The sequence below is a fragment of the Maniola jurtina genome, chromosome 18 (assembly GCF_905333055.1).
Source record: "Maniola jurtina chromosome 18, ilManJurt1.1, whole genome shotgun sequence".
In the NCBI taxonomy this organism is placed as follows: Eukaryota; Metazoa; Arthropoda; class Insecta; order Lepidoptera; family Nymphalidae; genus Maniola; species Maniola jurtina.
The window spans coordinates 9,177,229-9,203,944 of record NC_060046.1 but is presented as its reverse complement, the minus strand read 5'-3'; the positions used below and the strand labels follow the sequence as shown (position 1 = coordinate 9,203,944).

The following is a 26,716-nucleotide window of genomic DNA, read 5'->3' as shown; positions in this document are numbered from 1 at the left end:
GTGTATGTCGGCGGGCGCCGGCACAGACGAAGTCCATACTTATACATAAAGTTTCCTTGTGAATAATTACAAACTTGACATTGGCTAATCAGTGTAAAGCCAGACGAGAGAAAAAAAAGCAATATGAGTCATCGTAACCTTGTGCCAGCCTTGCCTGCCTCGCGTATTGAGTGATGGTTTTAATATGACTCAAACTTCCGAGTCTCGGAGCGTTAACGGGAACGCTTTTGGTATTTAGAAGTTAAAATTAGGCGTAATATGTTTTTTTAGTAGAATAGGTACGATATGGGTACGAACCTTGTGTATCGAACAGTTACGAAGTTGTTACGGAATATGTTTGGTAAGCTTGAGAATTAATAACGAGGTGTTTACGGCACTGAACTTTTCCGTTGTGTGAATCTAGTTTCCTACCTATATTTTTTATATTATAATATCTTTTGATGAAGGGCAAGTAAATATTTTGGTCCATCGATACTAATACGGTTGACCGGACTTTGATTGAGAAGTTGTTAAGAATTTACTGACTTGTGATAGTGATTAATTGAGCTAAATTTAAATACCTATTTGATATAATATTCGTATTTACATATGTAGTTATTAAAATGTACTAAAAATAGCTAGGTATATAGTTAGTAGATAGGATAGGTCAGTAAACGATATATCTCTACAACGTAGATGAAAATATATTATGTCGTAATTTTTTAGTGAAGAGTAGAATCACAATAATAAAAAATTAAAATTAAAAAATCAAATCTGGCTTAAGAAAGTTCATTATTCTAACTGCTTCGGAAACTAGATTCACAATCCTTTGGTATTTTTGAGACGCGATTTTGTGCTAAGAACCTTCGATAAAGATATTTGATAAAGTTATACGGAAAAACATCTTCAGATCTTATTTATTTTCTTTCAGCGAATGGAAAATATCGTAAAAAAACTGAAATTTGTCTGCCAGATCAAGACAGCCGTCAACGAAATTTGTCTCGACGTGCAGTTACGGTCCAAAAATAATATTATCTTGTCGGCTTCTATTGTATGCGTGTATTAGAAAACAAAAAAAAAACAAAAAAATAAGTGCGCATAGAAATCTTGCCTTGATGGTTCTGTACCTTACGTCTAATCTGATCTAAATTAGCCTATTAACCTACGACTGGGCAAACGCCTCCCTCCGATTTTTCCTCAACTCCCTTTCTGTGCCTTACGTACAGTAAGTATCTTGTAAACACACAATAATTCATCAAGAAAGTCAACGGCAACAACTTACGTGTAAAAATTTCTGTTTTCCAAAAACATTGCTTTAGGTCTGATTTAACTCTGAAAACCGCAATTTGGCAGCAACAAAATTTATCATTGTGACAACCAAAGAATGTATGAATTCATTGAGAACAATATACTAAGAAATATAGTGGGTAACTACTTTTATGTGAGACCGCGCACTTTTCAATCCGTCTATATAAATAAGATTTATCGTAGCTAACCTGCCTCGTATATCTCAGTTAAAACAGCCACTATTGCACAGTATCTATAAAGTGCAATTAGCCCACTATGTCAATTTATCAAAAGCTCCGAATAGATATATAAGAAAGTTTTCGTCACTATACCTGTCTCGATTTCTAAATATTATTTCAAATTAAATCAGCAAGTTACCCAGATAGTGATACTTTAGAAATATCTACTCGAAATAAAAATCCATAGGAATTCGTCTCGGTATAGGAAGGGCACTCCAAATGGAAGACTATTCGAAAACACTTGTAAAACTAAAGTATCAAACAGAAAATATTTTCTATTTGATAGAAGTATACCTACTCGTAAAATATAAATAGTTTATTGATGTACAATTAGTATGACGGTAAATATTGTCTTGAATGTACAAATAATATGATCCAATATCTATATAGGATAAAATATATTTCCCAAGGGAAATTGTCAAATTTGCATTGAGAAATAGTTTCTATGATGGACATGACGTTAGATGCAGAGAGTTTAGGCACAAAATATTACTAGAGACAGATATTCCTGCGCTCATTGAGCCGGCAGGGATTAGTTGGGATGATAGCAAGAGACCTGATAAATTGACGCTGGTTCCTTGGAACGCAATTGACACATTCGCCCCGTTTCAAACCAGGGAGTTAGCATCAAGACCGGTAGCCGCACCAGAAATAGCTGAAACCGGTAAGTGTTGAATGCCACTCTTGTCGAGAGTTACATTTTTGCTGTGGAGACCCTGGGGCCATGGAGTCTTAGTGCAAAAAAAATATACGAGACAATTCATCGCGGTTAATAACCTCATCTGGTGACAGAAGGACTAGCTCATTTTTTGCGTAAAGGATCAGCTGTCCAGCGTGGAAATTCGAATAGAATTCTTGGCACAATTCAACGCAGGCATAATTTGTAATGTAATTAAATAAGGCTGGTTGTAAGTTTAATAATTGTAACATTTTAAATTAAAAAAAAAACGAATGAAAAATACTAAAAAAACCTGCAAAAGAGACAGTGATGTCTCGAAAAATGGCTGAAACTTGACTGGTGTACAAGATAAAACCTGTCAAGGTTTTTGTCACTAAATAAATTGGCGAAGAGCCTGCCTTTTCTTTGTTTATCAATTTGTTGCTATTTTTGTCATATTATGACGCGATTCTTAGGGTATTTTAAAGGCGAAATATGTTTAGCTAAAACGTTTATTAGTACCATCTTTCCGGTAAATATTAAGAGTAAGGGCCCACGGCAACATTCTGTTCTGTTGCCGTGGGAACAGGCCCTTAAAGAAATAGAAATAATTGTTTACCTAGAAATATTGTGACAACTTTCCATGAAGTTGTGAGGTTATATGGTTTGTTCCTCCATGTTTCACTAGCTCAGTGGCTGGCTGTATGGAATATAACTCGTGGAGGTAAAAATATGGGTCTCAAAATGCGATAAACATATTGTTATCAAGCGAACGTTTATTAAAATCCTCCCACTTGACTTTTATTCATCTAATCTCCTAGTAATATTTTAGAATTCATGTCCTCATGATGTTTAAGGCGTGGCATACGAAACAAAATAGATGTACCTAATATGTATAGGTAGACTTATGCCACTTAGCGCTTTCAGTCGTTCCATATTAATTGACTTGTTTTCGCAATTTTTTCACCCAAGAAGCTGTTTTTTGTTTCGTGACAGATGGGTTCTATCCACATATTGTGTTCATGAATTATTCTCACAATTTGTAATGCCAAAATTCAGCGGTATCATAGCTTCTGTTAGGCCCCATTTACACGAGAGTTTTTTTAGCGTCCGTTGAAAAAGCGTCCAAATATAACAAACTAGCCGATGCCCGCGACTTCGCCCGCGTGGTATTAGGGTTTTTGAAATCCCGTGGGAACTCTTTGATTTTCCGGAGTAAAAAGTAGCCTATGTGCTAATCCAGGATATTATCTATCTACATTCCAAATTTTAGCCAAATCCGTCCAGTAGTTTTAGCGTGAAGGAGTAACAAACATACACACACACACACACGCACGCACACATACAAACTTTCGCCTTTATAATATTAGTGTGATAAGTGTGAAGTGTGATGTATTCCCGAGTATATTATGTTCACACGTCAACGCTTTTCTACGTGTGAACAGAATCTTGGGAATGCATTTGTTCTATTTGGACGCTTTTTTAACGGACGATAAAAAAGCTCTCATGTAAATGAGGCCTTAGGGTTGACACGCACGGGCGGTCAAATAACTGCCTCCATTTATCATACATTTAATTTGTACACCAAAATTGACTCATGTGCATACTCTCATACATTGCCGTACTTTGAATTAAGTAACCATTCGTGAGTTCCGAGCCTTCTATTAGATAGGTACAGATGGGTCTATAATTTTTGTTCCTACCTGTCTACCTATCTCTTGTAAAAACTGGATCTCTTTATAAAATATGAGGTAGTTATTTACTACCAAAACATGTTAATATAGCTTCGAAAATAGTATCTGCTCATGTGGTATTATTAACATTTGATAGTTGGAATTTGTATATCAGCCAATTAGGTACAATACAATACAATCTTGATGATTATATTAATAATGTATTATTATGTATTACGTAGCACAAACGAGTTTTATTTGTGACAATCAAACGCTTCGCCGAGCTTGCACATGTTGGCTGTGTTCCATATTAACAGGGCTCTCTCCGTCACTTGCTCCATACAATCGTAGTTCCAATTTCATTTCAATATTAAGCAACCAAAGTCCATGAAATTTTGCAGACATATTCTAGAAACTAATATCTGTGTCTGTGGTGTTCTAGATTTTTCTAAAAATATGTAGTTTTAAAATTACAGGGGCTCAAAGATTTGTATGTATTAAGACCGCGTAACTTTGAAACCGGATATTTTAACAGAAATCTGGAAAACCACAGACATAGATATTAGTTTCTAGAATATGTCTGCAAAATTTCATGGACTTTGGTTGCTTAATATTCAAATGAAATTGGAACTACGATTGTATGAAGCGAGTGACGGAGAGAGCCCTCTTAAACGAGACTATGTAACAAATAGATCTCAATAGAGTAGTGCCATTGTCTGGTATTTAGTGATTATTGTAATGCGAGGGCAAGTTTTCAGCGTAAAATAAAAACTGAAATAGGTACCGTGACTCATAGAACTAAGTGTTTAAATCATAATTTATGAAACTAGTACTTTTAGGATTTATGGATCAGTGTCATTGGCTGGTATTTACCTAGTAGTATTTCGAAGTATTTTATTATCACCTATTATTAGATTTTTTGGCCAATTTCCCGCGTGAGTGTAAATAGGTACCATGATTCATGAAACTAGGTGTTCAAATCATACTTAATGGTATTTGATTATTAATATTATCACATACCTACTACAGTTAAATTTATACGCAGCGATGCTGGCAATTTTTCGACATGAGTATAAAAACTATGATAATTATAGCAGTACTATTATACATAGTGATTCATGAACTTAGGTATTTAAACCATAATTTATGACACTCATAAATCTCATTATTAACGAGTGACATTGCCGAGCATCCGGCACTTTTCCGGCGTGTGAGTAAAAACTAGAACACAGTAATTCATGAAACTAGGTATTTTTATCATATCTAAGATATTCATAGATCTTTTGTTTATGATCGAATGCTTGAATCACACTAATATTATAAAGGCGAAAGTTTGTATGTGTGTGTGTGTGTGTGTGTATGTTTGTTACTCCTTCACGCAAAAACTACTTGACGAATTTGGCTGAAATTTGGAATGGAGATAGATAATATCCTGGATTATCACATAGGCTACTTTTTATCCCGGAAAATCAAAGAATTCCCAAGGGATTTCGGAAAACCTAAATCCACGCGGGCGAAGTCGCGGACATCGGCTAGTTATAAATATGAAAGTGTGTATGAAACCGACCACAGCACTCACCACTGCATCAGGTGGATCATTGTAAAATTTTGCCGTTCCTAATACAAAAGTTTACGACTCTAATGTGATAGGTATTTGAGCAGGCTCTTTAAATTTCCAAGTCTCATTAGCATTCATGAAGTGTCTTGATTACTACCTATGTTTTAGTTGAAACCAGCTTAGGTCTTACAGATTTGCTTAAAATATCAATTAATATTATTCTGAAATGCCATTAATCATAATAATCTTAATTAGCAGATCATTCATTATAATATCATAGCCAAGCGGTCGTCGACCTCAAGTTCAACCACGTGTTTTATTTTTAGAAAGTTTGACCTTTGAAGGTTTGAAGCAGCAGAGTTAGGTGAATAGAATAGAATAGAGTATATTTTTATTCAAGTAAACTTTTACAAGTGCTTTTAAATCTTCAAAATAATTTACCACTGGTTCGGAATGCCGTTCCTGCCGAGAAGAACCAGCAAGAAACTCGGCGGTTGCTCTTTTCAATCGTGACTGTAAAAGAGCTTTTAGGTACAATAGAGACTCGAGGATATGCGTTTGCGTACCCTTAGAGTAAATGTAATACACTGAGCTAAGTAGTTAGGTTAAGTTAGTTTATAAGGCCACTTTTCCTGTCATGTGGATTTCGACCCGCGTGTGGATCTGGTCTGCGGGCCCATCATTTCATATTATGGTTTTTCCTTTTACGTGGGTCACACCCGGACCTGTATTAAAATTACCCGTACATCAATCATGAAAACAAAAAAAATCGGCCCAGTGCGAGTCAGACCTCGCTCTTCTGTCTGTCAAGAAACCTATAGGGTACTTCCCGTTGTCCTAGTATGATAAGATACAGATACAGAATCTGAAAACTGCGAATTTGTGGTTACATCATTAAAAAAAAAAATTAAAAGTGTTTTACGATGTACACCGCAAAACTGTGATATAATGCTATCGGAAATGTAGTGATAATAATAAATAACTAAAGTGAAAATTAAATATGTATCAACATAGCTAATTGCAAACATGAGTAGGTTTTGTAGACGGTAAAGAACAAGGTCTATGAGGGCAAATAAAGGTTTTCATTTAAAAGGAGTTTATAACTGTTGGTATAACTAAACAAACACAGTTTCATACTCATTTGAATATTATTAACTTGAGGAGCACTCTAGGGAAACTCTTAAAATCACAATCGTTATAAAACTTCCTGCTAGGTTTATTTTCGCCTACCTAACTACATTTGAAATTTTGATATTACTGGAAGTTACGAGTATCAAAAATGGTAAAGTAATTTTATGGTCGACTATACCTATTTTATATTATATATATACGTAATATTCTCTCTTACTTGGCATAAAATGAAAATTTGAGATCTTGATTTAACGCCAACAAAAAATACGTTTAGTTTTTACTACTCAATCTGTAAACAATAATAATATTTTCGTTCTATATTCAGCTAGCCTTGATTCTACATTTACCTAGTAAGAAAATAAAACACAATGTTTACTGATAAGTTATTAATTTTGTATTGAAATTACTAGCTCGTTTGAATGGTTGAGCTTAGTTACCTAAAAAGTTAAAGTAAATAGAACGGTGATCTTATTCGGAGGTTACGGGGGATCCCGGGCATGCACGTCCAAATTATTATTTTTTCGCTTGTAATATACCTATTGTCACCATAACAGCTTTATTTACGATCCTTAAAATTTATGTAAACAATGAACCTAAAACTAAAAACCTTAAGAAATATAAAATAAAACCTAAAATAAATTATTAAAAGAAGCCCCCTAAGGCAATTAGGTTCCGAAGATACTAGCAGCGTTCCCCCTTTGAATAGCTTTAGAATTAAGTGCGTTTTAAACAATTAAAATATCACTTGCTGTAACGGTAAAGGGAAACATGGTGAGGAAACCTTCATGCCTAAAGGTGCCCACGCACTCGAACTACACTGCAGCGGAACTGCGCGTCGCGTCAGCGCCCCGCACGATATTCTCTCCAGCCGCGACACGCGTACGTCACTGCCGCGCGGCGCGGCTGGGGAGAATATCGTGCGGGGCACAGTTCCGCTGCAGTGCAGTTCAAGTGCATGGGCACCTTTAGAGTTCTCAAAGATGTGTTAAGTAGGCATTCGGGCATCGGCATTTGGCCAGCTTGGTGGACTGAAATTATCATTTTGCTTCTAAACTTTCTCATGAAATGATTTCAATTATGATGAAAACCATATCGAAGTCTACTAAGAAACTTAGGAGTTATAATCAACTAGGCATAGGTATGTAAAGACTGACCTAACATGAGTTAGGTCTTGATACGTAGTAGAAAACTTAGTTATTACTATTCATGTACCTACTACTTATTTACATAGGGAAGAGATGTTTGAGTAGATAAAAGTGTAGCTTTTGTAAGTTAATATTAACTGTGAGTAAATCTCATTTTAGTTTAGTGGATATTATCTTATCTTTTGACATATCCATACTAAACAACACATAACTTAAAGTATTTTAGGAAAAAACGGTGATAACTTAGTGGTTGAGGACTTCAGCCTGCTATTCAAAGGCTACGCGTTCAATCCCGCACAAGTACCTACTCTAACTTTTCGGATTTATGTGCGTTATGATAAGCAATTTAATAACAATTATTGCTTTATATTAGCTACTATCTGATGCCCTACCTCGTTCGCGTGGATATAGGTTTTTAAAAATCCAGTGGGAACTCATAGATTTTCCAAGATAAAAGTAGCCTATGTATATCCAGAGTATAATCTATCTTCGTTACAAATTTCAGGCACATCCGTTTAGTAGTTTTTGCGTGAAAGAGTAACAAGTATACACACAAACTTTTGCCTTTATTATATTAGTGTGATAGTGTGATGTGATAACGGTGAAGGAAAATATCGTAAGAAAAGCTGCATGTCTCAGTTTTCCATAATGTTCACTAAGGTGTGTGAAGTCTACCAATTTGCACTTGGCCAGCGCGGTGGACTTGGAGGTTGAACCGTTTTTAATCAAAAAAGAGACCCGTGCTGAGTACTGCGTCGGCGCGGGCGATGCGATGGGTTGAAATGAAGCAAAGGTTATTGTGGAGCTTACCCGTGACCGGCGTCCCATAGCGTCCTCGCCGGGTATCGTCAGAAAGTTACCGCTCATTTTCACAACACAATGTACCGTTATACTATCAGTTAAAAATATCACTGGCAGCGTGTGTACCGCGCAATGGTCAGTCTTGCAATGGTTGTCGAGTTTATGAATGAGTGACGTTTTTAAATAGTCGTCGGTGCTCCGCTGCCCCGTGACGTCACGGCAGCGTGAGTGAGAACGTCTACGTTCCACGACCCAAATAGCATATCAGCTGGGAATTTCAAGAGAGCTTCATTGTGAATCAGCGCGGGAAAAGTTTTCGTGGTCAACAATGATGTAACAGGTTGAAGGTTTCTTTTGAGGAAAACTACGCGTCTTTATCTTTTCAAGGTTTTATGTCCAAAATTGACACGCTGGTTTGGTGAAATGGGTGATGAACTATCACTAGTTACAGTAGATACCAGGTAGATGTGATAAGCCTGTAAGTAATAGCCCCAGCCAGGCGGCCATGGAGCTTCATCGTACTGGTTAATTTTAAGCACGAATTGGGGCAATTTGAATTTTGGATGGTATTATTCCAATCTGGATCTCAATATAACAGCGTCGATAGAGTTTACACTAAATAGGTAGGTGAGGACAAGTATAAGGTCGCAGATTGGAGAGTTAGGCCATTTGTCTAGCAATTGAGACGAAAAAACTAGGTATTTGCTCGAAATGCTTTTGTTATACTAGTGTTATAATGGTTAGGACCTCCGATTCTAATCATAGGTCGGGAGTTCGATCCCGAGCACGCACCTCTAACTTTTCGGAGTTATAATATGTGCGTTTTAAGTAATTAAATATCACTTGAAAACATCGTGGTGAAGGAAAACATCGTGAGGAAACTCGCATGCCTGAGAGCTCGCATAATGTTCTCAAAGGTGTGTGAAGTCTGCGAATCCGCACTTCTCACTCTGAGAGGAGTATTGTGCTCTGTAGTGAGCCGGTGACGGGTGGATGATGATAAAATGATGGGTTGTTGATGGTGATACGTTAAAGGTCTTTAGTGGCATATAACCGTGGTTTAAGTACCGAAGTGATATTTCTATAAATCTAGTCATTAATTCGGTTCCATATCATAAGCTACCTGCTTCTCCCTCTCTCTGCGTCATACTCCTCATTGCTAAAGGTCGTCTCTTCTTTTCATTCTTAAACTTAGTAGGAGTTTTCTAGAGATAATAATGCGGCTGATTCCCAGATCCCTCCGCTTATAACTCTATGATGACGACTTCGTGCTCTCCGAGGCACAAAGGAATCGAAAAGAGGATCAGTTTGGATCTTCATAGGCATACGCATCCAGTTAACGACTTGGGTAAACGTTACTTAACAATCACAATCGACTCATATACTTTATCATAACCCACAATATAGGTCACACTTCCTTCTACCTACGCATTTGGATTAGACTTATAAAAATTTTCTCATAGTTGGGAATTTTATAGATTCATGGAATGGAGATTAAGAAGAATTATTTTTCCGTATAACAAGGCTAATTCCATTGGAATTCTATTTACTCTTCCATATTTTTAATGAACAAACTAATTTAACTCTGAACTCTTGTACTAAGAATCTTATCTAAAAAATATATTATACTTAAAAGAAAAAGGTGCCTGACTGACTGATTGACTGACTGACTAATCTATTATCGTCCAACTCAAATTACTATTGGACGGAGCTGACTGAAGTTTGGCATGCAGATAGCTATAATGTTTCATTTCATTGTGACGTAAACATCCAATAAGAAAGTATTTTCGAAAATTCAACCCCTAAGGAGGTAAAATAGTGGGTTGAAACTTCTGTAGTCCACGCGGGTGAAGTCGCGGGCATATGCTAGTGAAATAATGTTCTTATCTTACCTATATTTGAAATCCTCGTGACTTTAATTCAAAACAGCTGTTATTGCATAAACAATAAACGTAATAAAGTTTCGCCTTGTCTTGGGTAAACTAAAAGGAAGGTCATTTATTTTCAGGAAAACATCACATCACACATCCATTATATTTAATCATACTTCCAAAACCTATTTCATTTGTTATTACTATTATCATTACAACTTTTTATAAAAGTTCTTGTAACTCACGTAAAATAAAGAACGTCATTTCAACAAAAGCAGGCTTTGTAAATGAATATATAAATACTTACTAAAAATATGAGTAGATACTATATGAATATTTTAAATTGATTAAAAATGTTTATATAGGTACAAAGAACGGAAAATTATACTTACAACAATCTTTCGCCGAAAGGTCATTGTGAAATTGGTAAAAGGTACACACAGTTTTGCACTTGACCGTATACACTTAGTAGATAAAGGTACAGCTTTCTAATGTTCTACAAATAATACTGTTTCCTAGAACACAATACAGTAGACTGTACACAATGTAACTTAGCTAGGTAATTAAATTAATGGCGATCATATTGGACGTCAGCAAGACGTTATTCATAGGTAGGCGACAAGATTAAATTGAGATAAAATGGTGTTTCTCGTACCTAGGTATTATTGTCTAAGGCCTAAGTAATTCCTATGTCTTCTTCCTTCAATTTTATTTACCTACTTTATTGATTACATAATATGTGAAGACATATGTTATAGCCTAGTGCGTTATTTAAAAGATAAATTTTGCCCCTAAATTGCATTTTTCTGTGACTGAAGTGAAGATACTTTTATTAATTTTTTATCTGGCTATTTTCGTGAGAGCACACTACTTCACACATTGAAAACAAAAATGGCACAATTCAAAAATTGGCGGTTCCGAGTTATAATAACAAATAGGAAAGTACATCACCTCTAGTGATTCTGTGAGAAACAAGTGTAAATTAAAAATTTATAACACCCCCGACAAGTGAAGGTTATAGTAACTAGAAAAGTCCTGATAACTTTCAAACGGCTGAACCGATTTTCTTGGAGTATTCCGCGCCTACGATCCAAAGTATCTGAGTTTTCCAAAACATCATTTTCAAATAAATAATTATGTATGTAGGCAACGTCCATCTTGACAGCTTGACATCCTAACGGTTATCTAACCTTCTTTTCTACAAGAAAACTAGAAAAGAGCTGATAACTCTTAAACGGCTGAACCAATTTTTTTGGATTATAGCTAAAGAACACTCTCGATCAAGCCACCTTTCAAACAAAAAAAAGTAAATTAAAATCGTTTTATTCGTTTAGGCGCTACGATGCCACAGACAGATACACAGATACACAGATACACAGACACACAGATACACACGTCAAACTTATAACACCCCTCTTTTTGGGTCGGGGGTTAAAAACACTTCCCGCTGTAAAGATTTTCATCTCGCTAACTTTTACACTTATCGCTTAATCACACACTAGTGTCACTTTAATAAGGCTTTATCGTTTAAGTTCGATTCATCATGATCAACCCATTGCTGGCCCACTATTGAGCACGGGTCTCTTCTCAGAGTGAAAAGCATTTGGGTCATAGTCTGCCACGCTGGCCCAATGCGGAATGGGAGACTTCACACACCTTTCAGTACATGGAGAACTCTCAAGCATGCAGGTTTTCTCACGATGTTTTCCTTCACCGTTAAAGCAAGTGATATTTAATTGGTTAAAAACGCACATAACTGAAAAGATAGAGGTGCGTGCCCGGGATCGAACCCCTGACTTCCGATTAGGAGCCGGACGTTCTAACCACTAGGCTATGACAGTTCGATTGCTATACACAATTTTCTTAAAGGGCCACTATTAATCGTGAATCGTGAATAGCGTCAGTTTTGTTTTTAATGTGCCAATTAATCTTCGTCCGAGAAGAATTCGATGGATGAGTAAGATCAGAGTAGATTTTGTTGAAATCTGGTAGATGGGCCTATACGTTCACTCTAGTACGTACGAAAGCAGAAGTCTGCAACGAATAGTTCATTTAGGAGTAGTAAATAAAACAAAGCAAGTTATATTTGAAATACGGATATTTATTTATATTTTCATAAAAATTCTAAATTCAATAATGTGTTTAAACATGTAACATTTACATATATGCATTTATACAAAGATATATGCAATGTTAGTGAATTTAATACTAGAATTGGAGCGTAACCGACTTACAATGACTTGATGTGTTTCATCACATTTTACACTTAAAAATAATATTTACCAAGTATTGTCAAATGGTAAAGGGTTTTTAATGTGTCGATGAGGTTTTCTATGTAGTAAAATATTTATGAAATTGAATGAATGCTGTGCGCTTTTCTTTAATACTAGCTCGATCGCATATCTTCATAAACTGGAGTGTATTAAAAATCAAATATAAAATACCTTTAACGAAAATTACACTTAAAAATCGGAATGTTTATGTAGATAGTCGATCCCAACGGCTTTTTAACAATGCAATGGACGTAGGTTACCGACATTTGTATTTTATATACAAAATGATTCAATCGTGAATTTATTATCGTCAATGCAAAACGAGTTTTTTGAACGTAATCTATTTATTTTGTTTAATACTTGATATTTAATTAAAGTGACAACTTTGTGGCTCTATTGTTAAATATTACGCGTAAATAGTTATAACATTCTTATTTTGTAATTTTATTTGCAAGACATAATTTGAACGACTTTAAGTTGCCTTCGAACTACGGAAACATAATATAATATATAAATATCGCTCACCCTACTTTTAAATGTCACTGTTCACACTTAGATGTGATATTATATTACATCTAAGTGTGAACAGTGACATTTAAAAGTAGGGTGAGCGATATTTATATATTACCTATATTATATTCCGTAGTTTGAAATCAACTTTAACGAACTTTTATATTTATAATAAATGATTGAGGTAAATGTATGATTTATATTGAAAAAAGTCAGCTGAACTCGAAGGCGTAGATATTCAATTCATTCTTAAGATAAGGTTTAAGATAGATTTTAGAGGTACAACAAACAAAGAGAAAAATTATGGTTTCGGAATATTTTTAACTTAGATTTGTTATATTCAATAATAATAAATACCTCTGTATTTGTGTATGTCGAGGTTGTTATGCAGTGATGTTGCAGCTGGCTTATTTAAATATATTCGTAGATAGAATTTCTAACATCCTACAGATTTATATTATACGAAATATTAACCAGACACCGAGAGTAGTATAAGGCAGAGCGCATAGTGTTTGCAAATGCGCAGCAAATAATTTTTGTATTGTGTAAAAGTTACAATCTGCAAAAATCTATAGTTTACACCCTAAAACGGGAGTAAAAACATATACGTATTTTAGTTAAGTAATACATAATATTATAATTAAATAATATCAAATTAATATATTTTGTCACTTTACCTAAATATCGATAAGATATAAGTCTGAAATATAAGTCTGGAGAATATAAATATTGGATACATTATTTATCTGACATCAATAACTATCCATTCATTGGGTACATTTTTCTAAAACAATTGTTCTAAACAACTCCTAATAAAGCACACGAGAAAGTTATAGGTAGGTATATCTTTAAACGTTACCGCTGTTAAACAATAAACTTTTATATTCCTTATTAATTTACTTAGGTAATATTATTTCTGTGTGTGCTTTAAAAAATTAATCAACTTTCAAAAACAAACCGATTCAGTCAATTTAAAATCACAAGAAAATCACCCAAGAAATGATTTTAATTTAGATTTAGTAAGACGAGTAAATATATTTTTTTATAATATATTACTGAGATTTGGACTAGGCAAACCACATTCTATCTACAGATATGTAATCCATGATAAATACTAATATACAGAAAATCTAACTCCCATGTGTATTAAGTGATGTGCTTCTCGGTTACATTTTCAATGCTACATTATTTTATGAACGAGTAGGTACGTATACGAGGTATGTACGTGGTACGGCTTTATCACATGCGAACCCTAACTCTAGGTAGGCCATAAATGCCCTAACGTAACGTAATTCAGAGATGTGAATGATCAAAGTAAAGACATCATACGACTCGCGCCTCCCCCCTCCCCCACTCACACATGCACGCGCACACACACACACACAGGCACGCACGCACATAGACATACTACTGTAAATACTCAAGGCGTAAATTGCAAAATACAGTAACTTAAAGTAAAGTCATGAACTGTTTATTAAGTGGAGATAGATCATAAATTTTACAATTGTAATATGTTTCAAAAAGATCTACGTGTGAAATATTCAAATAGTATAAAAGACACTTCTGAGGAATAGTGTAAAAAGTGATAGTGAAGTATGGCAATGTAGACTAACCATAATTATTGTACTCAGACATGTCTTACGCGAATGATAACAATGTAGCACCGAAAACAAACCTCTTAAATATTCGTGTGACTTTTCCAACACCGTGAACTTTCGACCTTGCTTGAAGTGGTTAAGTTTTCATAAATTGATATACCATTATCGCAAACAAGTAGGTACATTACAAACACGATACTAACGCTTAACGAAAAATATTTGAGCACTGAATGTCTAAGATTAGGTTTATTACTTTTAAAGGATTTGACGAACATTTTATTTATAATAATAATAATTATAGAAAATTGAAGAACGGATACAGTATCAAAATCCCGAAGGACCAAACAAATTAGAAGCGAATGTTAACAGTCAACACACAATATGAACTTTCATAAAGAGAGTCCATATAAATATCCACAGTTATGAATTATGTATCTCATTTTATAACAATATCACATTTTTCAATAATATACAAAAGACAGGAGACTTTAGGTAACATGTTAAACAGATCAAGCGTAAAAAGTAAGAACAAAGAGGTGATACATATGTATTATTTTAACAATTTTTGATACGTATATATACAAATCGGATCACATAATATAATGCGGATCACTTAAAACGGGGCGTAAAGGAGTTCATATAAAAGACGAGACCATACATTTTACAACAAATCATACTACTCATAGTACTTAATCCAATTTTAGAACATTCATCTCCTAAACGTGCATTAATTCGAGCATGACTAACACGCAATAACGGGAAACGTAAAACTCGCATCGAATCTCAACACGCAAAACTTTAATACATGCACCTCGAAAGAAGCACATGCATACCAACAAACGAAGGAAATAATTTACATAAGGCCATATATTTATTTACTGTACACGTATAACGATAAGATGATTAAGTAGATAAATAATGTTGATTTAATATTAGGGGTTAAGGAATAGGTAATGCGTCTGTAATAACGACAGTTTGGTCCATACAAGTAGAATTAATACATAAATCGTGTGTCGATAATATGTCCACACACAGCTTTAGGAATCCAGCAAAATATCAAAACGGCGACACCCATGAAGCTATGACTGAAAACGAGTCTGGCGCTTCAACGACTACGAAATATTATTTAACAAATCTTTCAGAAAATTTAATGGAAGAAATAAACTTGGATGATAAGTATTCTTAAATTAAATTTTGTGCTATTTGCGATGGTTAGGTATATAAAACGGAAACAAAAAGACTTTGACGCATTAAATTTCGAAAGGAGACCTTATTTTGCTGAATCCCTAAACATCGGCGGACGTAGCAGCGTCCGGCCGCCTACGGTCAGTCTTTTTGGCTAATGATTCAAATTTGTGCAAAATATTTCTACTATCCGCGTAACTTAACTCCGTAAATTTATTTACAAAACGATTTCTCTCGTCGAGAATGTAAACGAAAGGAACGAACGAGCACTGACCGGTAACCGCCGGAGCGCCGAGTGTCTTGTTGGATTCGATCTTGATTTGACCTTAAGGTATATCTTAAGAGACATCGTCGATTCACCTCCTGCTCTCCGAAATGTCCGTTGCGGACCGATTGCCGTGGTCGCTCCGTTAGTACTATTTAATATATCACAACCGGCTCATTCCAGTCGTATATGATTGGCTTGCTGAACTTCGATCACGCGGTTAATTCTTATTGATTTCACGCCGGTCCTTGGGTACCAGTCGGTGCTTCCGCTCTCATTTCTGATTTAAGTTTGACGAACTCTCTCGCTACTTCATCGCTGTGCCGCTGCGAGAGGATTCTTAGTATTGTCCAGCCAGTTTCATCCATCTTGACGCGAGTGCCGAGAGGTAGCCAGCAAGCGCACGAGCCCTGAACAAATCATTAGTTTAAAATTTCTTAGAAAACAGTTGAGAAATTCATTTTTGGGTTAAATCTGAATGGATTGTGAACGTGAGAAAAACTTTAAGTGCCACATTGTAGCTAATTCTGTTGTACGCAATCTTAACTGAATTGACAGTTCTAAATAAGGTCTAAATCTAGTAATATCCCTTTCCGCAGAGTGCATTTTAATGGATAGCAATACAATAATTAGTTCTGTCATTTTAATTCAGTGAAGAGATTGTGAACAACAAAAGCCAAATCGTCTCGTGTATGTATTACCTGTTCAGCAATATCAGACAGTCTCATGACCGCCACGCCGACCAATCTGTCTTCCCGAGCGAAGCAGTAGTCCCGCACACAAACGTGCAGTTCAAACAACTCTAACTGTTCCGTTGCGCTCACCATACTGAAATATGCCAGATATGAACGATTTTTATGGTATTTTGAACAAAGAAAAGCATTTTGAAATTATAGAGAGAAATGTGAGCAAAAAGAGATTTCCTTCCTCCTTTCGGGGTGTAATTTACTAAGGTAAAACTTACGATGCCCACCACTTTTAGATTTTTTAAGAATCTTTTAGGAACTTTTTCATTTTACGGGATAAAAAGTAGCCTTTCGTACAGGTAGGTATCCATGCAAAAATGACGCTGATCATTAGCTCTGTAGCAGAGTGATTCAAGTACGAGCTAATAAATCTATAAAGAAACACTTTTTCATTAATAATATTAAGTTATGATTATAGATCTGTTTCATTCATATTGTTATACGATATTATACTTTATTTTCTATCTTTATATAAAAGGACACACAGTCTGACTGATATACCAAAGTATATCTTATTCAGTGCAGTCTAGAAACTTGAAATGTTGCATAATGTTTCTCTATAATGTGAAATTCCAGATTCTCAGAAATTCGGTGCAGATCAGTTAATTACTTACAAATGGAAAGTCTCATTGAACTTGGGGCTCCAGTTGTTGCTCTTGGACTTGGTGGCGAATTTCCTTTTCTTGTCGGCGAGGTGCGGCCCAATGAGATTCACTTCGATGAACGGACGGAACATGCCGCTGGCGATCACCCACTTCAGGTCATTTGCAGCAACCACTGTTATACGTACAAAATGATAAAATGAATAAACATCATTTCGTCATCATCATCCCATCTCTGGTCGCCTCTCAGAATGAGAAGGGTTTAGGATTAAAGACACGTTTAGTAGATAACTGAGATTTGGACATTCTTTTTGGGATTTCATACACATTTATCGTTGCTCGTTTTACCCTTAAGAGCCCACTTTGTCGAAGCGACAACTCGTTGGCGGTTGGAACCTTGTGCTGTTTACACAGATGACGGTTTTTAATTTGCTAAAGTCTGCCCAAAATTGAAATCCGCGTTGATTATAACAAAATCATTATAAATGGTAATGCTAATAGAATTGAAGTATGAGACTCGTCATCGAGTTGATATATCCAACTGATAATAATGGAGCACCAGACTCAAGGTTTCAATATGAAAAATGATAATTTTATTACTTAATACCATTTTCTACCATATTCTAGCAAAAAAATAAATAAAAAATATATACAACAAATTAATATATTGTTTTTTGTTAGCGCACCTTTAACTGTGATCTTGTGTTCTCCCGTGCCAGGGTGTGTGAAAAGATCTACTTGAAGCGATACTTCGCCCACGCTGCCTTCTTCCGCTACTGCTGCATCTAAAAACACAAGATATTTTTTTTTTATTTAACTTTATTTATATAACTTTAGTAGGTATGTTTATATATTATGTATGGTAGCGCAGGGGCGCAGTGTTGTGTGCTGTGAACACAGGGGGTTAAACTGGGCCAATGATCCATAAATAGGAGAATTATACGTTCTTGTGATCGCACAAAAGGCTTATAGCTCGTTCACACAGGCTGCGTAAGCGTAGACGTAGCGCGTACCATTGCGTTGTAATGTATGGAACTGTATGAAACATGACACATCGCTTGCGTATAGCGTGGACGTATGCGTAAATGTGTGTTAGGGGTTTACGCGCGAAACTACCCACGTGTCACGTGTACGCAATTGGTGTGAATCGGCCTTTAAGTTTGCAATAGAATTTAAAATATTTAATGTAGGTATATTATATTGGAGTCTCACCCTGATTTTGCTGACTGGTAACAAACGTTCTGATCAGCGTATCGGTAGTTTGTGTGTATAGACTCAGCGCGTATCTCAATGACTGTAGCTCTGGGCTTTTCTCCAGGAAGGTCTTCTTCAAACCGTTGCCACCCGCGTGGAAGTACAACTTGATGGTATCTAGTGCTGCATCTAATACTGCGCATTGCTTAGGCGTGAGACTCTTTTCTGCTGATAAATGCTGTGGAAGGATTTGAAAAGTTAATACGATTATTTCTTGATGTAAAGAATTTTCCCTCAGACAATGTTAATCAAATTCAATCTCAAAGAACTTAACCTCATTATAACCATATAATCTTGAGAAAGTTTCAAAAATTAAAAAACGGCGCAGAGTCAGTTAATCGACCATTACTATGGATAATATTCACATGTCAGTCACGACTTTTATTCATCGATATTACAAGAAATTATAGATTTAAATCGAATCGATTATATTTACCTAAATTTATAATCACTACCCATATTATCACTAGGTACTCCTCCACTACCCATCCACTGTCTATATTATAAATGCGAAAGTGTTTGTTTGTCTATTGGTTTATTTGTTTGTCCGCAACAGATCGACGTGATTTTTACAAGGATATAGTTAAAGACCTTGAGAGTGACAAAGGCTACTTTTTATCCCGCAAAATCAATGAGTTTCCACGGGATCTTTTAAAACCTAAATCAACGCAGACGAAGGCGCGGGCATCAGCTAGTTATTTTATAAATCTAATTTTATGGCGTTTTAATGGAATTTATTTTTAATGACGTGCTAATAAGCTAAATATAGGTATATTTATTTATATTATCGTGTGGAATGGTACCAAGAGCGCTGACTGCATTTCCGCACTAAACCGCTAAGCCGTTTAATCTCCTGTTTGTTATTTATAAAAAGGATTTACGTTTATAACTTTTGAGTTTACGTAGGTGTTCCCAAGGCGCCATATGAAATAAACAGAGTTTCTATTTCAGATGCATTAATCCGCGTTAACTCTCCAATCAAAAGGAAATATTTGAACGATGACTCACCTCCTTCGAAATATCCATGACGCCGGAAAGAGCATGTTTGACATCCTGTTTACCGACCGTGCTCTTGAAAAGCTGCGTCATGTCTTCGATCTTCGCGTTCGCCGCTAAATTCTTCGCATTGTTCGTGAGATTCTTGAGCATCATCTGATAAAAAAACGGGGTTTTACGCAAATCATGAAAAAAAAGTTAGTTACAATTGAAGACGCATTTCTAAATTTGATAATCAAGTAACGTGAAGCACACTGAAAAGAATCAGCGTTGCAATACGTACTTCTATGTATCTAGGGACACAGAGTATACCTACTGCAATCTTGAAATTAGCATTAGTACTAAACTAATAATTAACTCAAAGGAAGGGATTCATTAATTAGGTAATTAGTACAGGTTTTTGTTAAATTTAAAAAATCGCAAGCATCCAACATTATTCCAACCGTACATGGGCCAATGGTCGTATGCAAGGATTATGCGTATACGTTTACATATTACTACTTATATTTATTCAAATTGAAAAGTTATATTTTTGTTGGCATAATGTTGCTAATGAAGCTGGATGAGTACGTTAAAGTGAGACGATATATTTTTGCTACTATCAAAACAAGCTTACCGTCTTATCAGTCATAGGGGGAAGCACCACAGTTTTCTCGAGTATCTTCATCACAATCTTCCATAGTTCTTTCAAAAGCCTCTTGAGCACAGTTTTCTCGCAAGATTCCGCGTACATTGTTAGCGAGCCATCCTGCGTTTGTACAAAAAATTTGAAAAACAAACCAATTAATTTGTAAATTAGAACTTTTATTACAACTTTCAGTTATTTTTTGTACGAGATCGAGAACATTTTATTTAGTTCCTTAGATTAAGGATTGGTCTCCGCTCCAGTTGAGCGCAGCGGATACCAAAGCTTAGTCTAAGCTTAGTTCCTTATTTTGCTAAACATTTTACTACTTATCCGTTTCGTGCTTTTTCGTACTAGAACAGAACTGCTCAGTATACAAGATTAAAAAGCTACAGCTAGTTTTATTTATGCATAGTAGGTATTGGATATAGAAAGTTGGTAGATAGATGATAGTTGAAAGATTGGTATATAGAAAGCTTTGTTTGCTAGCTTGTGTTTACCTTTTCTGTGTTCTAGATTAGTGTTCTTTTATTGTAAAAATCTTTTTCTTGGTTCAATAATTTTTTTTTTTTTTTTTTTTTAATAAAGAATATTAGCCATGTTAAATGACTAATATTCCCCTTTCCTCTCCAACTAAGCGTCAGGCTTGTGCTAGGAGTAGGTACGACAATAGTGCAACGGGTGGGGTTTGAACCGTCGACCTTTCGGTTTTCAGGCCACTCCTTTACCGGTTGAGCTATTGAGGCTTACTCAATAGCTCAACCGATTATATATTATATTATTATATAGATAATATATAGAGAATATTATTTCTAGATTAATAAAACTTACCAAAATATCCATCAGCGGCCTCAGCACCTCATCAGCCTCGTGATGCGCGGGCGGCTGCGGCGCGCCAGGAACTGCCGTGCCGCCTCCCACCTTTTGAAGTAATTCCCCGAGCTCCTTCACACTGGCTGTTATCCTCGTTTCTAGGCTGAAAGTGATAGAAATATTCAAAAGTTCACAATTTTTCATGAAAATGCTGACACACTGTGTTGGCAATTCAGGTATTGCAACGTACTTTGTCGTAATAATCGGTAGGTAGAATTTGAAAATGGAAGTGGAATTACTAACCATGCACTTCGGGTACTCATTCAACGGAGAGCAAAGAAGACAGGTTATCAACGGACGGAAATTTATATTGGAATTCATAGTCAAGATAGAGGCTCCACTGAGGAGCAACTCAGTCACCCTTAACTTTTATGCATTTCGAAGATAAAAAGGACTCCCAATTCGAGATACATTAGGGGCTGAATGTTGTTGCCAACTGACCAAAATTCGTCGTCCAAGCAAGTTAAGGTGTGTGTGCACCATGTTTTAAAAATACACTTTTTAAGTCTGGGTGGTGAATTTTGGAGACTATTTCAGATTATTGAATTTCAGTGTTGAAGAATTTACACGTTCTATTATTTATTAGCATACCTGATAGCAAACATAGATGCGAGCTCGTCCAATGTGCTATTGAGGCTGGCTTGCAAATCGTTCAAAATATCGGCGGCATCTCGTTCGAGCTTCGTGCCGCCCATTGCTTCAAACATCTTCTCTAACTGCACTCGGAGCTGCTGTATATTGTTCATTAGAATGCAGGCCTAAGAACAAATAGTTAAGATAAATTACTACGTTACGTTTAATTAGAATTAGGTATACCAAAGAAGCAGAAAAGGGCAGAAGAGGGAGATGCCGCTCCTCAAAAATATATTTTCAGGTCAACCCGCTTCTATCTTAGACTGCATGAGCACTTACCATCAGGTGAGATTACAGTCAAGGGCTAATTATTTGTGTCTGAATAAAAAAAAGTCTGGCCAAGTGACAAATTCGTGCCAGTTCTACACCATCACTAAAATGGCCATCGACAGAAGGAAATGGAAACATCTGATCCATTTAAGACTGGGATCTCTGAACATAATCTTCAGTAATGAAGGAACGACTGGAGAGGAAGAGATCAAAATTTATTTTATTGGATTTTGTTGAAGAACCCAGATGTATCGTGGGCAACCGAACGACTTTGGAAAATTCACAAAACTTTTACACTTTTCAACTCCAAAAAGATTCAGACCTATACATACTTTCTAGCCCACAAAGTTCTGAGTAGATACTCCACTTTCTCCGATGAAATGCCAACGCAAGGTGTGAAGACAACAATTTGCCGTCCAGGTATTTTTGATATCCTGATTGATGAATATTATTGTAAATTGAAGAGTTGAAAAGAGCAACCGCCGAGTTTCTTGCTGGTTCTTCTCGGTAGGAACGGCATTCCGAACCAGTGGTAAATTATTTAACGATTCAAAAGCACTTGTAAAAGTGTATTTGAATAAAAATCTATTCTATTCTATTCTGAATGATGAAACATACCACTCTTTCCTCCTTCAAATGCTCAGGAAACTCCTTTTTCACGATATCCGCGTACGCAACCAGTACTTTAACGATGGTCTTCGCAAATCTCTTCATATATCGCTTCCATATCTCCGGATCAGGACACTCGAGTTTGGACACCACATCGAAGCATTGCGTCAGTTGCGTGAACACATCAACCACTGAGTTACTGAACAGTGCGTGTTCGCTAGATTTTTGGAACTGTAACGAAAACCTTGGATTAGTTTTCTTGGTTCATTTATAATATCAACGATTGTTTTCAAAAGGGATCTACCAAACTCGTTCCAAGTTATTCCGCTTCCCTCTTAGATTGCATCATCATTTAGGTAATAACAGATAAGGTCGCAGGCAAGGGTTAACTTGTATCAGAATTAAAAAAAGGATTTTTTGATGTAATTTTTTAACAAAATAATTGAAAAAAGCCGAAGTGAAGCTTCTTACGCATGGTATAATATAAAAGAACATTTACTCTTGCTTTGTAACTTCACTTCAAAACTATTCATTATAATATAACTTCCTAAAAATAAAGCGCCTCAAAAGATTCTCTAAAAAAAAAATCTGGTAGGTAGATTATTATTTATTAGTCTCGCTGTCAGTGTGATTATGAGTAGGTATCTGAAGCTTACCCCGTCTCTCTTATCTCTGTTGAAAGCACCGTTGAGGTATTCTAGTGACACGTCATCATTTTCATTGAGCCACTGCATGACGAAGGGTTCAAACCACGCCGGGTACTCTGGAACTGCGCCGCAGTATGGAGGAACGTCTTTCACGTAATTTGTATGTAGCCATTTAACCTGAAACACAAGTTTTGGTAATAATTGTTAAGGTCTATTATAGGTATCTGGTATAAAAATCCGGCTGATATACATATACCTAGCGGCAATCAGTATTGTTAGGTGGTCGCGAACACAATAGATCAACAATGGTCAACGTGATAACGGGCTCCCAAGTAGCCCGCTAATTCCGAAAAGAAAAAAAAGGATAGGTAGAGAAGGAAATCAAAGCCAGTTGTGCAATAAAATCACGCGCATATTATTTCAGAGTCAGTGACAAAACTTCAGGTTGCCGGAATAACCACCATAATTAGTAGAAGAAGATTACTGGATCGGTAATTTTTCATGAGAAGGATTGCTGCGTCAACGCAATTAAATACCAGTAGATTGCGGTGGTTAAGTAATATTGAACCAAGTTGATAACAGGATGGGTGACTTTGAAGACCCAAAGGGTAGGACGCCAAGCTGTCGATCCCAGCTATAACCACTAACACATAATATTGTAAACCTAAATATCGAAATAGGTATTATTCTGTTAAGGTTTTTTGTTTTAAACTTTTGATGTAGTAATGTACCTTAAATTATATTTATTTAGTTTTATTTATCTACCTATCGTAATAAAAGCCGCCCTAAGATTGTTTTGATTAAAGTATACTCGACACTAATAACACAGATTATCTAGTATTTTAGCTAATCGTCACATTGCATGTCCCTTTCAATTTTTAAAAAACTGAGCATTCTCTAAAAAAATGGTTGAACCGTAGTAATTACTCAAGTCATTAGGGTTAAATGGCCACTTAAAAAGCTCATAGAGGTACCAGGGAGTTAGTTGAATAAAAAGGTTTTTTTCAAGATCAAGTTATGGTAGGTATATGAATTACATAAAATTCGTAGGAAAGCACAGCGTTGGAAAATCCCTCTCACTAGGTGGACAGACGATATCAAACGAGCGGCAGTGGCGTAAGCCCCCGACCACAGTGCCCGTGTGGCATGGGAAGAAGCGAGGAACGGAGGCAGAGACATAGTGTGGCCGCGTTACTCGCATGTTCCTCGAGTAGAGCAGTGTGTGGTGGACGCACAGTAAGACCCTGGCGTGTGGAATTCCCTACAAGAGACTTATACCCAGCAATGGACGTCTACTGGTGTGATAAGAATGATACCTTGAAATGCAGATTCATATAAGCGGAAGACTTGCAGAGCCGATGCTGTTCATGTTCTTCTAGCGCGTACTTCATGTCCACGGCGAACAATGACCACATCGTCGCAGCAGATAACTAAAACACAAAAACATCAGATTTATCTTATGAGAATGTTTGTTTTTAGAAGGTAACTTTCTTATATTGAAAAAACAGGTAAGTATATATTTTAACGCCACTTAAAAAATAGAACAGTGCAAATCAAAATGAAATAAATAGGCATCTGATATTGTCTTTGTTAACTGGTAAACCTACAGTGTCCACTGTACATAATAATAATAAAAGCCCTGCTTACCCGAGCTGAAATAGAGCAATGCTCATTTTTCATATAACCCGTTATTAGATACGTAACCCACCGAACTAAATTCTATCCTGAATTCGAACAATATGTATGTCTATAGGTATTTCTCTCCAAATGCAAGAAACCATACTTTATGTCTCTCTTTGTTATATTTTTATTTTTTATTCATTAATCGCTGAGCCGATGTTGCCGTTTAACACTAAGATTGTTTGTATTCATTTGCACATAGGTATGTCTCTATAATGCTAGTAATTTTTAAGTGAAAACAGGTGAAACTTTTGATACGGGAAAAATAAATAATGTACTAAAATACGTTCATGCTCCGTGATTTTTCAGAAACCTTAATCCACTTGGACTAAGTTGCATAAAAATCTGTTACCTGTCCAATATTCAATTCCTGCGGGAACTGGTTGAGGACGGGCGCGTAGCTGTTCCTATCCTCTTCTATCACAGATACGATGAGCGCTATCAGTTTGTGCCAGAAGTCCACCGAATCCAGCTGCGGCCCGTGGTCTGATGGATCGCGTTTCGCTTCATTCGGGTCCACCTATACAATCATTTGTATTAGCTTCTCTTTCTACATCTATTTCACATTCCTGAAGGCCGTGACTCTTGTCCATTAATTGGATAATGTTAGAGATTTCACGAAATAATAAAGCGGTGGGCTTCCTTATTCTTCCGCATACAACTCGATTAAGAGCACGAGATTTTAGGTAATAGAGAAAATCAGGTGATAGTGATATATTGAACCAACGGCTTAATGTGTTCTCCAAGGCACGAAGGAAACGAGAAAACCAAAGCCCGACCTCCAAAGTCCAGTTACCCATCCAGTTACCCATCCTGGTAACTGGATGGGTAACTGACTTTGGAAGTCGGACTTCGATCGACTATAATTATTATACAAAGTGTTATGCAAACGTGAATTAAATCTACCACTCATTAAAAATGACCTTTTTACCTACCAAGAAGAACCAGCAAGAAACGCGATGGTATTTTCGAAAATTTAATTACAATAATTTATTAGAAATTGGAAATGATTTAAGTATCAAAGTTTTTTTTGGAATAAGTAGGTACCTACGGATGTTACAATAAATTCGGTAGATATATTTTAAGTTTTTTCCACTTTTTGAGTTTTAATTTAATTTACCTGGAACTCTCTATTGTATAGCTCGTAACAGTTTTCGAATAGGAATTGATATGTTGATCTAAGGCAAGCTTTTACGCAGTCTTTGACGACAGTACTGGCACGAGGCGGGCTGCTGAGCTCTTGGACCTGAAAGATAGAGAATGGTAATATGAATTACATAAAATAAAACTACATCTATCTAAACATTAAACAATTTTTTTAAATATTGAAGTCCACTTCAATATCGCTGATCCACTTCAATAAAATTATGAGATAGGTTTCAAGATTAGAAAACAAGGCTTCAACAAAATAACGGTTCTTTGGTACCTATCTAGTAATTATTATTGTATTATTATTACAAGATGACGCCCGCGATTTTTTTTTAAAAATCCGCATAGATTTACTGGGATAATATGTAGTCTATGACATTATCCAGGGCTTTACTAAGTATCCAGGAAAAAAATCAGATCGATCCGTCGCTCAGTTACAGCGTGATTGAAAGACAAACA

General features: G+C 36.0%; 2 protein-coding genes across 10 annotated transcripts in view; both read right to left on the bottom strand.

Moving 5' to 3' along the window:
• LOC123874150 (actin-binding Rho-activating protein-like) overlaps nt 1-10,851 on the bottom strand; it is a 51,911-nt gene extending 41,060 nt beyond the window's left edge. The window contains exon 1 of one of the 2 annotated variants that reach the window (XM_045919357.1): nt 10,735-10,851. In XM_045919357.1, coding sequence (XP_045775313.1) covers nt 10,735-10,758 — 24 coding nt within the window. In that variant the 5' untranslated portion in view covers nt 10,759-10,851. Of the gene's footprint in view, nt 1-8,480; nt 8,647-10,734 lie in introns of those variants that run through there. The other variant, XM_045919356.1, reaches the window with a different exon arrangement.
• A 2,374-nt stretch (nt 10,852-13,225) lies between these two features.
• The window catches only part of LOC123874418 (protein unc-13 homolog B), a 419,803-nt gene continuing 406,312 nt past the window's right edge, over nt 13,226-26,716 (bottom strand). For all 8 annotated transcript variants that reach the window (XM_045919729.1, XM_045919731.1, XM_045919724.1 and 5 more), the window contains 14 exons: nt 26,229-26,354; nt 25,461-25,628; nt 24,745-24,858; nt 23,438-23,605; nt 22,791-23,012; nt 21,861-22,027; nt 21,228-21,372; nt 20,388-20,519; nt 19,784-19,927; nt 18,734-18,953; nt 18,208-18,306; nt 17,534-17,696; nt 16,875-17,001; nt 13,226-16,583 (listed from right to left, as the gene is read on the bottom strand). In XM_045919729.1, the coding sequence (XP_045775685.1) occupies nt 16,410-16,583; nt 16,875-17,001; nt 17,534-17,696; nt 18,208-18,306; nt 18,734-18,953; nt 19,784-19,927; nt 20,388-20,519; nt 21,228-21,372; nt 21,861-22,027; nt 22,791-23,012; nt 23,438-23,605; nt 24,745-24,858; nt 25,461-25,628; nt 26,229-26,354 (2,169 nt within the window). In that variant the 3' untranslated portion in view covers nt 13,226-16,409. The remainder of the gene's footprint in view (nt 16,584-16,874; nt 17,002-17,533; nt 17,697-18,207; nt 18,307-18,733; nt 18,954-19,783; nt 19,928-20,387; nt 20,520-21,227; nt 21,373-21,860; nt 22,028-22,790; nt 23,013-23,437; nt 23,606-24,744; nt 24,859-25,460; nt 25,629-26,228; nt 26,355-26,716) is intronic.